This window comes from Chaetura pelagica, unplaced genomic scaffold (assembly GCF_000747805.2).
Source record: "Chaetura pelagica isolate M959 unplaced genomic scaffold, ChaPel_1.0 scaffold405, whole genome shotgun sequence".
In the NCBI taxonomy this organism is placed as follows: domain Eukaryota; kingdom Metazoa; phylum Chordata; class Aves; order Apodiformes; family Apodidae; genus Chaetura; species Chaetura pelagica.
Window position 1 is genome coordinate 6499886 of NW_009953489.1, and position 14450 is coordinate 6514335.

Genomic DNA, 14450 nt, shown 5'->3' on the forward strand with positions numbered 1-14450 from the left:
GGGCCGGAGGCGGCGGCCGGAGCGGCCTGCGCTGCCCTCCCTGCCGGCCCCGCTGAGGGACTGCCCGTCTATGAACCTCCCACAGGCCCCGCTCCTCTAGGCAGGCCCGGGACCAAGACCTTCCCCACGGTGCCCGGCCCCGGGGCAGAGCCGGGGGCAGGTGGGTCCCCAGGTGCTGGTGTCTGCCCGCTGGCTCTGCCCCTTCTTTTACTAATTGAGGTCATTTCTAGAAAGTGGCAAAGAAGCACACGTGCAGCTGACACAAAGTAGTTTCAGAGCTGATGCTGCAGTGCGTGTCAGGCTCGTTCAATGTCTGCTCGTTCCTCAGGAGTCTCCCTGCCTTTTTTTTGTCTTTTCTGCTCCCCATTCCGTGCTGTAGAGCTCACGGCCAGAATTCGACTGACATCCAGACGTGTCTGATCGTGTGACAGTCACAAATACCTGAGTGACACCCAGGTGGTTACAGAAGCACCCAGAGGTGTGCAGATGTGCTGGAGTGTCTCTATGAAATGCCAACAAGGGGAAGATGCTTTGAATGCTTCGTGCAGCACTTTTTCTGTTTGGGTTACAGAGTATCTGTCTTATTTTCCTAGAAAAGCTGCCAGACTGGGAAAATTTCAACAGCAGAAACTGCAGTACAATCTCACACTAGCCGAGATGCCAGTGTCCAGACAGATCAAAGTAAAGATGCTGTCCAGGACTTGCAGCAAGAAGTCCAAGTAGATTACACAAGCCTTCTGTCGTTCCTTCAGAGAGTAGAGGATGCTGTTATCAAAGAGCTCAATAAGAACTCCAAAAGCCGGGCCTTCGATGGCTTTGAAGTGAACTGGACAGATCAGAACAAAACAGTAAGTGGACAGAATTCTGCTCCTTGTCATGACTCAAGCAGAGCTGGTTGCAGCAGCTCTAATTCATTAGTTTTATTCATTCTTGCCACATTCTAATAATTATAGATTACTAGTTGTTTTCCGCAGCTCTCTCCCTTGCTTCAGGCCTGGCCATGTTTGGACAAACTGTTCTTCCTTCTGATGTTGCAGCAGCTCTGTGAGGAGTCTGCAGCTGGTGTAGGCTTATCTTCAGCTTCCAGCAGCCCCTTTAGAACATGCCAGACTAGTTCTCTAGGAACAGTTGCAGTCAGTGATTCAGCAGCTCTCCCTGGTTAGATGTTATCTGTTTAGTGCATGGTGCTCAGGAGTGGAGGCAGTTTGTGTCAGGCAGCCTAGTCTTCAGACCTTTGCTTGTGGAGCTTAACCAGTGCTAGACCCCTACCTGGGGGGCTGTTGTAAATCCTAAAGGCACAGCCTTCCAGAGCTGCCACGCAGTCTCTGAGAGGGGATGATGAAGCAACAGCAGTTTTATTTGGGTTGTGGTCTTTGTTTTTTTCTCTCCCATAGGAATTCAACAACTTTTCCATGTATCCCACTACTAAGTAAGAGGGAAACCTGCACTGTAGCCACATGATCATATGCAGGGGCACACACACAGATCTCATTTCCCTGTGTTGGAGGTTACAGCTTCAGTGCTTGGATTTGATCTGTTCCAGGTGTCCTGTTTGCATACACTGTCATACCCAGAGGCTCAGGATCAACACCTGCAGGTCACCAGTGTCTCCTGGAATGCAACCGGGTCCGTTGTTGCATGTTCGTATGGCCGGTGAGTGTCTGAGGGGATGGGGAGGGTGATGTGACATCTCAGGGTGACCTGAGCTTTATCTGTGCTCACTTTCTTTGCAGTAATAGACTAGACACAGAGATATGCACTTTATGCAAGTTAAATTATTAATATTCAAATACATGAAATCTCAGAGTAGTCTTAAATTAAGGCCTTTAGTTCTTCTGCCTTCCTCCCTGCCCTGAACAGGGATACATGTACTCTTAGTGATTTGTTTCTAAATAAATTCTGTTTGGAAAGAGCAGATTCACTTGCAAATATACGTGGGTGAGATTTGGAAGTATGTGCTTATCTTCACTGAAGATCCTGTTGTTTTAACGTGGTCTCTGAGAACCCCAGATCACATCTGCACCCAACACCATGGACGTGCTAACAAACATCTTAAGAATTTCTGAACTGAGGGTTGGACAAAATGTTCATCTAATCCAATGAATGTCTGTAGCAACCTCTCCTTTCAGTGCTCTCCTGCTGCCCTTACTCCTTTTTTCTTCCACTACCTTTTCCTTAGATTAAAAGTCCCAGCAAAAAGAAGATCCATAAGTGAGCGCATAGGGAAGAGTAAAACAGGGCAAACCTGTCTGTTCGTTGCCCCTTCTGCTCTCCCAGTCCACAGCTGGTTTCACATGAGAATGTGATTTCTGTCTCTGTGGTTACCCTTGGTAGAATTCCCTTCTGTGAACTTGCATAGTCTATGTAAATTTTCAGCCTCCACAACATCAGTAAGGAGTTTCACAGCTCAGCTATCCATTGCATGGAAAATCACTCCTTTTATTTGATCAGATCTCTACCAGTAAAAGAATTAAGAGCATAAAATGAAAGCAGTAGAAGTCAGGCTCAAAATAATTGCTTCCTGTCCTGGCCATTCACTGTTCTGTGGCTCTCTGTCCTCCATCTCCTCTCCTTGTAGCAAGACAGCACATCACATTGGTCAATGTGATGATAGTGAGAGGAACACTTCAACAAGCATGTGATGAATGAAACAATAGAAATAACAAAAAAGTGGCCGGTGTCTTGTAGCATCCCAGAGTAATAATTAATGAGCAAATGACAGGCACAGAACTGGATGGAAATCTCTGGAGCTGGGGCATGTGGTGTGATTAGTGCAGGGTCATCAGCACCCTTGGGTGGTTGTGGAGAATGTCCTCTGCTCCTGTGGAGACACCTGGACTTCCAGTCATGCTGCTTTTCTCAGGCCAAGCAAGACTCAGTCAGTCTTTTCACCTGTCAGGCCTCCAGGTGAGATATTTCCTTACTGTGTGTTCCAGACCCTGGATCTTTAGTGCTGGGTTAGAGGAAACATGGTTGCAGCTCAGCAGCAGTGCTGTCTCTTTAGATTTCTCATTCCCAAACTCCTGGAAACTTTCTGTATCTGCCCTTTAGATTGTTCCCGTTATTTAAATGGTTGGTAGGTCTTGGGGTAGTGAATCATACCTGAGATGTACTTGCTGGCCCCTTCATTCTGTAAGTTCACTGACATGTGCTGTATCTGTACTAGCCCCCAGAGAAGTTTCATCAGCTCTTGATCCCCTTACCATAGGTTTCCTTCAAGCCACAAAGCTGCATGTTTAAATGACCAGTAGGGCAGACCAGAGCTCTGCTGGGTTGGATTCTCTGCAGAACAGACAAGGCAAGATGCAGCTTTGTTCTCTTCAGGTTGGACAATGGGGACTGGAGCACAGAAAAATCCTATGTTTGTACCTGGAATCTGGACAGAAGAGGGTTGAATCCCCAGCGCCCTGACCTGGTGGTGGATGTTCCCAGTTCTGTGATGTGCTTGGCTTTCCACCCCTCCCAGCCTTCAGTGATAGCTGGTAGGTTGCTCTTACCTTGGATCCATCTGAAATGTGCCCATATTTTCCTTCAGCTTAGATCATATTTTCTCTTCCTCTCAGCAAAGCTTAAGATTTCTTGCACAAGTAATTAATGGTGATGAGCTCCTCAAACTGAGGAACTAATGCTCACCAACACCCCTAAATGCAGTGTTGCTTCTGAACTGGGACTTACTGCTTTTTCAGTGACATCTGCCTTTGTATCATCTCCTGATAGATGGTAGGAGGAAATTCAGCTCATGTGCCCTTATAGAGCTGTGAATCCTTTGAAGCTTTGATGACTGGACTTGGTGACTTTAGAAGTCTTTCTCAACTGTGATGATTCTGTGATTCTGTTAGTCTGCTGGGCCCATTTCCACTAGAGCTTCATTTGTGCATTTGTCATGAGCTGTTGAACCTTAAATCATTTTATCTGTGTCCTTTCAGGTGGCCTGTTCAGTGGGGAGCTGTTGGTGTGGGACACCAGCAGAACAGAAGACCCGGTGATCTGGAGGACAGGGATGACAGATGACACCCACACTGACCCAGTCTATCAGGTAACAGAACAGCTCCAGCAGACACAGCTGGGGGAGGAGGCTGTTGCTGTCCCTGATTTCAGCTCTCACCTTACTGGTGCTTTACCTGAAGCTCTGTTTCAGGGGTTATGTTCTCTGTTGATTGGCTCTTTTCCCCCAAATCTACCTACTGAACAGGCATTTGCTGAACTGGACACTCACCTTCCTGCTCAGGATAAATGAAGAGTAGGCCTGTTCCCAGGTTCTAACTGTTCATTGATGCAGATGCAGCCAACAATACTTGTGGTTGCTTAAAAAATGTAATTAGCAAGGTATGTCTGGTCCTCAAATGCAAAGCCACAGTCTTCAGATTCTCTCCTAGCACGTACGTTTGTGTTCAGCTCCCAGCAAGAGCTGGGTTGGCACCAGGACCAGGGGCTGCTGCCTGGCTCTGCTCCTGTGTTGTCTCTGCAGGTCAGGGGACCACAAGCTGCTGGGCAGTGGTGACAGTCCCCTTGTCATGAGCACTTGGCATTTGGAACAGGTTACCTGGTTACCTGACACCGAGCACAGGAACCACCCCCGGCTGGTGAGCGCGTCCACGGACGGAAAGGTCCTGGTGTGGAGGGAGGAGCGAGATGGGCGGCTGGGCTTGGCTGAGGGGTTTGCCTTGGTGGCCCAGCAGATCCCTCGCTGCGCTGGGCTGAAGAAGGTGAGTTCAGAGGGGGCTGAGATGTCAAAAACATTCTTATCTTTGGAGCCCAGGTGGCAGAGCTCACCTGTCACATGCTAAGGGGCAGGAAAAGCCTCTTCTGAACACACGCACTAGCCCTTGATCCCCATCTGCCTTCCCATACTGAAATCACTCCTTGGAAGACTGGCAACACCCAAGGTTTTGCCATGCAGCAGAGAAGCTGGTGGGATGGAGAAGACAACTTGCTTATAGTAATATTAATTACTGTGAATCAGAGAATCCTTCTGGTTGGAAAAAAAAAAAAGACCTTTAAGATCAGTGAGTCCAACCACAACCCAACTCCACCAACCATTAACCCAACTCTACCAAGTCCAGTGCTTAAACCGTGTCTCTCAGCACCACATCTATAATTATCTTACCTCCAGAGATGGTGGTCAACCCTGGGTGGTCTGTTAAGGTGTTTAATTACCCTTTCAGAGAAGAAGTTTCTGTTATTATCTAATCTAAACCTCCCCTGGCACAACTTGAGCCCATCTTCCCCTTGTCCTACCCCCTTGGAGGAGGAGGAGGATGCAGAAGTTAGAGGCTGAGCAGTGCTACCAACATCAGAGCTGGTGCAGGTTGTGCAGGGACCAGCTGGATGGGTCCTGCAGCTGCCAGCAGCAACTTTTTCTCTTTTCCTCCCAGCTCAGCCAGGGCGAGGCAGCCGTGGGTGTGACCTCGCTCTCCTTTTCACACTTCGACCCCCGGCTGTTTGTTGTGGGTGTGGAAGGTGGCAGCTCCCTGAAGTGCTCCATGGCAGCACAGTCACTGGCTCTGCAGGGCTCCAGCAGCTCCGTTCCCCTCCGTGCTCCAGCAGAACTCGCCTTCTCCCCGCACGCTGGGCCCGTGTACTCGGTCAGCTGCTCTCCCTTCCACAGGCAAGTGCTCTGCCTTGACACCAATGCTGCAGGGGGGACACAAATCGCTGCCTGGCTCCACACCTGCATTTTCACACAGTCCTGGTTGGGTGGTGTGTGTGTACAGGGTCACCTGGCTCTGGGAACCTGATCAAGTAACTCCCTTTCATAGGAGAAACACCACCCTTTGGCTCTGGTGAAGCTGCACACACAGGCTGTGTGGGCACAACCCAGGGAACACAAAAAATCTGTAGTCAGGCCAGCATAGAATGGTTTGAGTTGGAAAGGACCATAAAGATCGTCCAGTTCCAACCCCCCTGCATGGGCACGGACACCTCCCACCCAACCAGGTTGCTCCAAGTCCCATCCAGCCTGGCCTTCAGCACTTCCAGAGATGGGGCATCCACAACTTCCCTGGACAACCTGTTCCAGTGTCTCACCACCATCATACTAAAGAATTTAATCCTAATGTCTCACTTAAATCTCTCCTCTTCCAGTTCTAATCCATTCCCCCCCTTGTCCTCTCACTACAAGCCCTTGTCAAAAGTCCCTCCCCAGCTTTCCTGTAGGCCCATTAACACCTTCCTTAGATCATTCTAGGTATTAATAAAAGCAATTTAAAGACAAGGGGAGGAGCTGAAAAAGCCAGGCATCCATCAGTGCTCCAGTGATCTGCCCATCAGAAATCTTGCCAGCCTAAATTTCAATTAGAAGCTCTCATCTCTCCCTGCATTTACCCACCATCCAGGGAAGAGGCCCCAGGCCACGTTTCCATGAAACATGCTGACAGCCCAGGTTTGCATTTCATTTGCATGAGACAAACACAGCCTGAACAATGCCTGCCTGTAGATCAGCAGTTCTCAGGCATCCCTGGCCCACAACCCGAGCAATACTGGCCCACAACCGGCAATACTCGGTGGACGAGCCCTCATTAAACTTAATTGAGGGCAGTAACAAAGCTGTCCCCTACAGCCTGGAAATGGCTGCTTTAGGAAACACGTTCAGACCTTTGCAGAAGTCCAGGGCTGTGCTCCTTCACTGATTTTTGTCCTTCATCTTTAGCAGTAAAGTCAAACAAGTTGTTTCTTGCTTCCTTCCTCACCCAGGAACCTCTTTCTGAGCTGTGGGACTGATGGACAAGTTCACCTGCACTCCATGTTGCAGTCTCAGCCCCTCATTTCTCTCCAGCTGTCAAGGAAATACCTCTTCTGCGTGCGCTGGTCTCCAGTTCGACCACTGGTCTTTGCAGCTGCGTCTGGGGAAGGCAAGTAGCTGCAGATGCCTATTCTTAGACATAAAATTAATACTGTGGTATTAATTAGTACAGGTCAGCTGTGCTGATTATCATTTCCCACAGGCAGAGTGCAGTGACCATTGCTTGCAGTGTGCAATTAGCGTAACGGTGTAATTTCTAATTAGTAAGATGAGTTCAGTTACTTTTCACTGTTGGTACCTCCACTGCTGTTGCCACAACCATTTCCAGGGCTGTCACGTGGCAGGATGAGTGTAGCTAAGACTTATTTCCAGCTTCCTGGACACTGGTTTGCCACAGCCTAGACACCATGAGAGGGGAAACAGGTTAAAAAGAACAACTTTGAAGTTCAGACGAAGCAGATGACTCACCTGCTGTTAAGTACAAACTTCCTTGCCATGAAGCTGCAATAAATGTTCCCGTTTTTAGGAGCTGTGCACCTGTTTGACTTTGAGAAGAGCTCCCAGAAGCCTGCAGTTTCCATGAAGCAGGGGGAGGGAGAATGCCCGGTGTACTGCCTGGAGTTCAACCCCAAGCACACCGGGCTGCTGGCGGCAGGGGACGCTGCTGGTACCGTCAGAGTCTGGCAGCTGAGTTCTGACTTCACTGAGCAGGGATCCAGGGAAAGGAGCCTCCTGGAGCAGCTGGCCAGCGAGGGCACGGACTAAGGCAGCAACACAACCACTGTGTGAAGCTTGGGACTACTCTAGCTCCAAGAGAAGCTGCCCACTCACCTCTTACACAGTGTTGGGAAAACACACATAACCCTGACAGCTGGAGTTTCATCCATGGAACAACTGAACTTACATTTAACCATTAAACACGAGACAATGTGGTTCGACCAGTAACTTTTATTGAAGCACACTGCAACATGGTTGTTTTCCCTAAGAATCTTATGCTAAGCAGTTTAAGGTTACATCATAAAGTAACATTGATTATGGTAGAGCACAGAGAGAGAGAGACACATGCAGAGCTACAGTCAGCAAACGTGAGCATGTTCTTTGCATCTTTTGGTACTAGTGTTGGAGATCAATTCACAAAGAGTGAACGTGTGAATTCTATGTAGTCGTAGGCAGAGGGAAGCTCTCTGCCCTTGCCATCCATGTAGGGCTTCATGTGAGAGATGCAGTAATCGGCTTGTTCCCGGGTCAGGTTCTGAAAGAGAGACAGGGCAGAGGTGGGCACGGGCACCCTGAGGCCCTGGATGGGGCATGTACAGCTGCCTTCCCAGTCCCAGGGAGCACAACTCAGGGCAGAAGCCAGAGCAGAAAAACTACACCAAGCATGGAAATGTTCTGGCTGTTCAAATGCTACTTGGTTGACGGTTGGCAGGTCTGACCTTAGTCTTCCCACCAAAGAGAAGATGGAGCAGGTAACCGATACAAGGAAGCAGTGCAACCTCTTTATTTCTCTGCCAAGTGGTGGGACTCAGACAGGAAAAACTTGCTGTCTTGGCAGGGCCGTGAAAGGGAGGAGACGTTCCTACTGTCTTAAGCTTGAGCTCAAGTTTCTCTGAATCTCTGTCTGGAGAAACATCTCCCTCTAGTTTCCCAAACAATTAAAAGTAAAGTGTGAGCTCCAGAGAAGAGACACAGGGAATGAAGCCCCTTCCCAGGCCTTTGAATAACTTGCTTTACTCATTCTGAGTAGTTCTTTGGTAGTTAAAGCTTTTCCTCTTCCTCTACAGAGCCCAGAAAGCAACTGGGTGGGATTGTTACTACCACTTCGGTGATTGCTACAGAGGAGACCCTGGCAGGTTCAGAACTGACTCACTTACAGTGACATGAACCTCCAAGCAATTAGTGCTGGTTAACAATCTAGGAACAAAAAGCTTCCATCAGTCCCTCACTGGTGGGCAACAGCCCATACCCACCTGGTAGAGCTCCTCCTTGGTCACGTAGGGCTTCCCCTCAGAGCTGAGGGCACGGAAGGCGCTCTCGATCTCCTCGCTGGATTTCACGTTCTCCGTTTCTCTGCTGATCATGAAGGCCATGTACTCCTGCAGAGAGACGTGCCCATCCCTGCCAGAGAGACACAGCCTGTCAGCATGGCTGCCCATCCACACCTCAGCATAGCCCTTCCACACCACCTGAGAGGTGCTTATTTTCTGGGAGGAATGAAAGTCTTAACACAGGAGACACTGACAACACCAGATGGACTTCTTCACTACTGCCAGTCTGACCCTCAGAAAGACTCTTACAGGAATTACTGTGAAAACAGCCATAGCCTCCCCACAACAGAAATAAGCACAGACCTTCCAGCCAGCTCCCCAGAGGACACTGAGACAGTATTTTGGAGTATCAGAAGGTCCAACCATGTACCTGTTGGGATCCACAGTGTCAAGGATGGACTCGAACTCTGGGTCTGGTTCTCCTTCCTCAACCATAGGCAGGTCATAGCCCAGAGATCGCAGGCAGGACTTAAACTCCTGGTGATTAAGTCTCCCAGATTTGTCCTTGTCAAAGTGCCTAAAAACAAATCCCACAGTTTTACATGTCAGTTGTTGAGTACTGAAAGCTATAAAATGGGTTGAGAACTAAACCAGATTCCAACTAGCCCACTATTCTGAACAAAGGAGCTTGAGTCAATAAATAGTTCTACCTAACATACATAATATATAAAGACAAATTCTGTACTTTGCTTAAAAAGCATTAAAAAATGGCTACTTTTTTTAGAATTTTAGAATTCCATCTGGAATTCAGTGGCACTCCCAGTTCCTACATCACTGTGCCCACCCACGAGTGTGCCCAGGAAAGACTCTCGGGTGGCCTTGGAGGCTCTCAGGAGCTTTCCTCTGGCATGTGTTCCCTGCTACTCACTTGAACATCATGCTGAACTCCTTCAGGGCCTCCTCAGTGACTCCTGTTGTGTTTCTGAAAAGGAAGCAGCAAGGATTGTGAACAGTTCCTGAAGTGCAGAACTCTGCTGAAGTCCATCTGCCCCACGCCAGTGTCTGCATCAGGTGAGGACAGATGAGCAAACACCACAGCTCAACAGAGTAAATCAATTCCTGTAAGATCTCATCATTGCTAATGACCAACAGGAACCATTTCCAAACCTGCCAACTCCATCACTCTGAAGAGGACCAGGAGGTAGCAGGGATTTCCAAGCTCACTACACTCTTTGGTCAGAGCACAGGAGAGACTCATCAGCACAGACCATGCAAGGTTTGCTGTCAGACCCAGGCAGATGTGTCTCCCATCTCATATCTCCCCCAAATCAGACACACATCATCCCACAGGTGGGGTGGGCAATACCGAGCCTGAATCTGCTGCTCCAGGTTGTGCTGCATCCTCATCCCCAGCTGGTCCAGTTGGTCCCACTGCTGTGCCAGCCCCACAGTGCTGTGTTCTGTGTATTTGTTGTCCAGGATAAGTGCCTCTTCCATGGCTGCTCCAAGGTCCTCAATCTTCTTCAGCTGGCTCCTCATAGCTCGGATCTCCTGGTGCTTGCGCTGTTGGGAAGAAGTGACAAGGAGAAAATCAAGAGTGCAAAAAAACCCCACCTTAATAAGTTAGAGCATGGTCTGGCAGGGAAGGAAGAAGGGTCATATTCCCCTTTTTCTCCTGGGATTATATATACATATACTGGGATTTGTAAAATAGTATTCAAAGCAATGTTCCTCTTCATGCACACTACTGGAAACCAACAGGGTTCAAAAACCAGTTCTTCAGACAAAAAAAAAATCTCTGAAACATGCTGAGAATATTGTTTCCTGTCTGCCCTTCCCTGCTCATTGAGAAGAACAGAAAGGAAAACTACAAAGTTGTTCAGTTGTTGTTCAGTGAGGTCTGATAAAAACAGGTATCAGATATGTACACAGATAATCCCAACGGTCTCTCCAGTGCTCAATACGTGTAAAATCAATTGAGATTTTACCATATAATTACATGCATTTCCATTCCCATCCTGAATTCTTGAGTCCTCAAGCTGGGAAAGGTGTTTTAGGTGAACACTTACTTTAGTAGCTTCCAACTGTGATTCCAGTGTTCCTGATTCTTCCACCATACAAGACCTAAACACAGAACCTCAGTGAGAAGGGGCACTTATCCCATAAAAAATGGCAGGTGGGGCTCGAAATTAACAGTCCTTCCTTGAAGTTACAAAGCCTTACAGCACTATCATTCTCCTGTAGATGTTCAAGCAGTTTTTGTGTTTTGTTTATTCTGACTCATCCTGTTTCAGACTGACACATGTACATCTTGTTTGATTCTTATTTATAGAGTTAATTTCTAGCCCCATTTGAAAGGCAACATGATCAGCAGCCACACTTCATGCCAGATCCAAAGCAGCAGCTTTACTGGACCCAGTGACATTAGAGACTTAGTGCAGTCCCACCCCACAGTGCCCAGCACACAGACACACACACAAACTACAGGGGATTTGCTGGAGTTGGGCTGTGTTTGCCCTAAGGTACAGGAGCTCTACAGAGGTGTGTTATGTGGGCATACAATGGGGGAAAATGACCTTGAAAACTACTGGTTTGGCTTAAAGGTATCCTGAATATGGCAAGATCTCTGCAGAAAACTGCAGGCCTCTCCTCCACAGCAGTGGTTGGTGGGCAGCTGCCTCTCCCATCCTGTGCCCAGAGAACCTGAGACACAGCCACCCCTCTTGGTCTGATTGCTACGCTGAGCTTCTGGGCACACTGCAGCCCCACACCAGTCACTAGGACCTCATTAACTACATCTGGGTTTTCATCCCTACTGAAATCTGTCCTGCAGGAGCTTCTCCAGAAAGGGATTTCAAGTGCTGAATCATTCTGTAGCAGTGAAAACACCAAACATCTGGGTGTTCCTCACCCCAGGGTTAGAGCTGAGGTTCAATGCATGGCTGAAGATGAACCACACACCCCAAACCCTGAGCGGGAAGCTGGGAACCAACCGTGGAAAGAGTCAACAGGGAAACAAACTTCCAAGCACCTCTAAGCCGTGAAAGTTAGTTGGAAGGAAAGCGAGCCTTGGAATTAAAGAGTGCATTTGAAAACCAAAGTGAGGTAAGAAAATAAGAGGAAAAAAACCTTCCAGATAGATCATCCCCAACTTCATACTGATAGACACGAATGACACGACGATATGCTATGCTAGTCAAAGAAAAGAAATCAAGTAAATTCCAAAAAGGAAGAAAGGAAGAACAGAGGAAAGAACACACCCAAACACGGCCACTGCAGTGGAGCCACATCCCAAGCCAGCAGCACCTCAAGCAAACACAAGCAAATGCTTAATGAAAAAAATAAATCATTCAAATGCTGGTTGAACACATACAAAAATAACCTGTTATTATTTTCGTATTATTATGTCACCAGATAAAGCAAGTCTCACTAAAAGACTAACTGAAGTCTTGCAACTAACTCATCTACATATTCTTTAAAGGCATTTCTTCTTCCTAAACTCCTTCCTTCCCCAAAGGAAACCTGCTCCAGGCAGTGCCAGGCACACACAAGCAGCACAACTGCCAAGCAAGGTGCACACATGGCAACTCTGACCTTGAAACTCCTCAGAAGCTCCAGCTTCCCTCCTGCCAAGGCAGGTTAAGCACAGCCAATGCCTCTTTGAGCTAAAGCTGCATTTTTAATCTATTCGTGCAGAATTAAGGACAAACTGCCTGGTGTATCAGCAGCCTTCTGGTAATTTGTTCAACAAGAGAGCCTAGCATGGTGATCTCCAACTCTGACCCTACAGCTTTTAGTAAATGGCTCCTCTCTGTTCACTTTTTCTTGGATACCAAGACTAATCTACACCACCAGGCTACAAAGGAGCAGGGAATTCAGCATCCATCCCAGGAAAATCTGCTCACTTCCATTAAACTGTACAAGAAAAATGGGGCAAATTATTTGTATATGGCAGAAACTGCAAAGCAGGATAAGCTGTGATCAGTACAGAGCAAATAAGCAGCACATTTACCTGCAAAGATCCCACCCTTTTATTATTAAAAGCTTCTCTCTTTCTGGGAAAGGCCCCAGCATTTCACCCAGGGCTGACACACAGGCCCCTGCACTCTTAGTGTTTTCCAACATGTCCTATTATGAAGCTGCCATTGTGCCACAGAGTTTTAATATTGAAGAAATTTAAATGGACACACTCTCAGAGGGTTTGGTAGCCTGGAGACTTTTGCAAGGATTTTATGATTTCCTTTCCACTTCTTGACAAATGACCAGCATGCATCCTCAGCAGGAGCTATTCCCATGGGCATGAAGTGGATTTAAAACCACAGGCATCAAACTGCCTGCAGACACAGACAGGCCCATGGGCTGATGTTGGAAGGTTTTGTTTTCTCCTCTCAAGAACAATCTCTGTGGGGCACAGTTATGCAGCAGATGAAGAAATGGGCAGTTTGTATTTGTGGAAGTCTTAAGATCCATAATTTCAGTAAAGCCTCTTTATAGAGGTCTTCCTTCTTACCAAAAACTGTCAGTATTTTGGGACTTTAATTGTTCTGAGAACAGTTACAATGGAGAAGATTATTGCATTAAGTCTCCAAATGCTGAAAAATTAGGAATATCAGCTGTTTTCCAAAGGTAGACTGTTGAATGTTCTCCCAAGCCTCACAAGATTAAGAGCCTTTTCTTGTGCAGGCCTCAGTGAAAGCAAGAACAAGAGTCAGGACTTCCACGGCATGTCACTGCCTACCCATTAACAGCTTCTGCTTTTGACTAGGAAATTGTTGTTTCTACTGGTTTATACTTCATCTGCTCCAAAATCTTGTCCCCCATGCCTGTGCACCTCAGCCACAGATTGCTCTTTCCAAATAAAAGGGGTTCCAGAACAGCTCTCACAAGCGATGTAGTGACAGAAGAAAACACACAGACAGAGCAGAACACATCACACTTTTAAGGATATAAAATTCAATACTAACCCATCTAGCAGGTAAGTCCTGTGGAATGTGAAGATCCAAACATCAGGCAGCAGGACAGAGACAAGACAGTAAGAGAGGGACAGAGATTTGGGTGGGAAGCAAACATCAAAAAGTTAAAAATCATATTTATATTTCATTATTTCATGAAGACAGATACAGAACTATCTGTAAACACACAGAGACAGAGAATCACAGGAGTACATGGAAACACAACTCGCCTCCTCTGATCCACACCCAGAGGGCATCAGAGCAGCTGCCAGCACTCTGAGCACCCTTGCCTCTCTTTTCAAAAACATGCTCTTTGCTTCTCTCCAATTCTCAACCTTGAGGTTTTTATGTCTAACACAGTTCAATCTTTACTCCCTCTCCCCAGGCAGGGACATTCTCAGATTACCAATAGTCTTAAGCTTTTTTCACAGCTTCTTTCTCTATTGAAATTCTAGATTTCTAATATCTAGAGAGATTTCTAATACACTGTTCAATGCAGAAGCAGCATGAACAGAAACTCCAAAGGCACTTCACACATTCTGCTCCCAGCTGTGTGTTCTCCACCCCCCCAGCTGTCTGCAGACTACTTCAGGAATAACTGGAGAGGAGTGAAGGCCTGGATAACTGGAATTACTGTGGGAATTCAGAAGCAGAAACATTTTTCAAGGCTGGCGTTTTAGGGCTTTTATCTTCCTTGTGGCTAAAAGGACTCCCTCAAATCCCAACTGCAGGAAATGAACAAGTCCTGAAGAGCTGCTTTTCAGCAGG

The 14450-nt window shown here is 47.3% G+C and overlaps 2 protein-coding genes across 2 annotated transcripts in view; one reads left to right on the forward strand and one right to left on the reverse strand.

Moving 5' to 3' along the window:
• Window positions 1-7507, forward strand: part of WDR34 (WD repeat domain 34) — an 8507-nt gene extending 1000 nt beyond the window's left edge. The window contains exons 2-9 of the mRNA XM_009999006.1: window positions 594-848; window positions 1544-1653; window positions 3325-3482; window positions 3927-4036; window positions 4539-4706; window positions 5376-5608; window positions 6694-6851; window positions 7269-7507. Coding sequence (XP_009997308.1) covers window positions 594-848; window positions 1544-1653; window positions 3325-3482; window positions 3927-4036; window positions 4539-4706; window positions 5376-5608; window positions 6694-6851; window positions 7269-7507 — 1431 coding nt within the window. The remainder of the gene's footprint in view (window positions 1-593; window positions 849-1543; window positions 1654-3324; window positions 3483-3926; window positions 4037-4538; window positions 4707-5375; window positions 5609-6693; window positions 6852-7268) is intronic.
• Window positions 7508-7670: 163 nt separating this feature from the next.
• The window catches only part of SPTAN1 (spectrin, alpha, non-erythrocytic 1), a gene marked incomplete at its 5' end in the record, with an annotated part of 25102 nt that continues 18322 nt past the window's right edge, over window positions 7671-14450 (reverse strand). Inside the window, 8 exons of the mRNA XM_009999007.1 lie at window positions 7671-7994; window positions 8713-8860; window positions 9161-9307; window positions 9659-9712; window positions 10097-10293; window positions 10800-10854; window positions 11860-11922; window positions 13695-13712. Of these exons, the coding sequence (XP_009997309.1) occupies window positions 7869-7994; window positions 8713-8860; window positions 9161-9307; window positions 9659-9712; window positions 10097-10293; window positions 10800-10854; window positions 11860-11922; window positions 13695-13712 (808 nt within the window). The remainder of the gene's footprint in view (window positions 7995-8712; window positions 8861-9160; window positions 9308-9658; window positions 9713-10096; window positions 10294-10799; window positions 10855-11859; window positions 11923-13694; window positions 13713-14450) is intronic.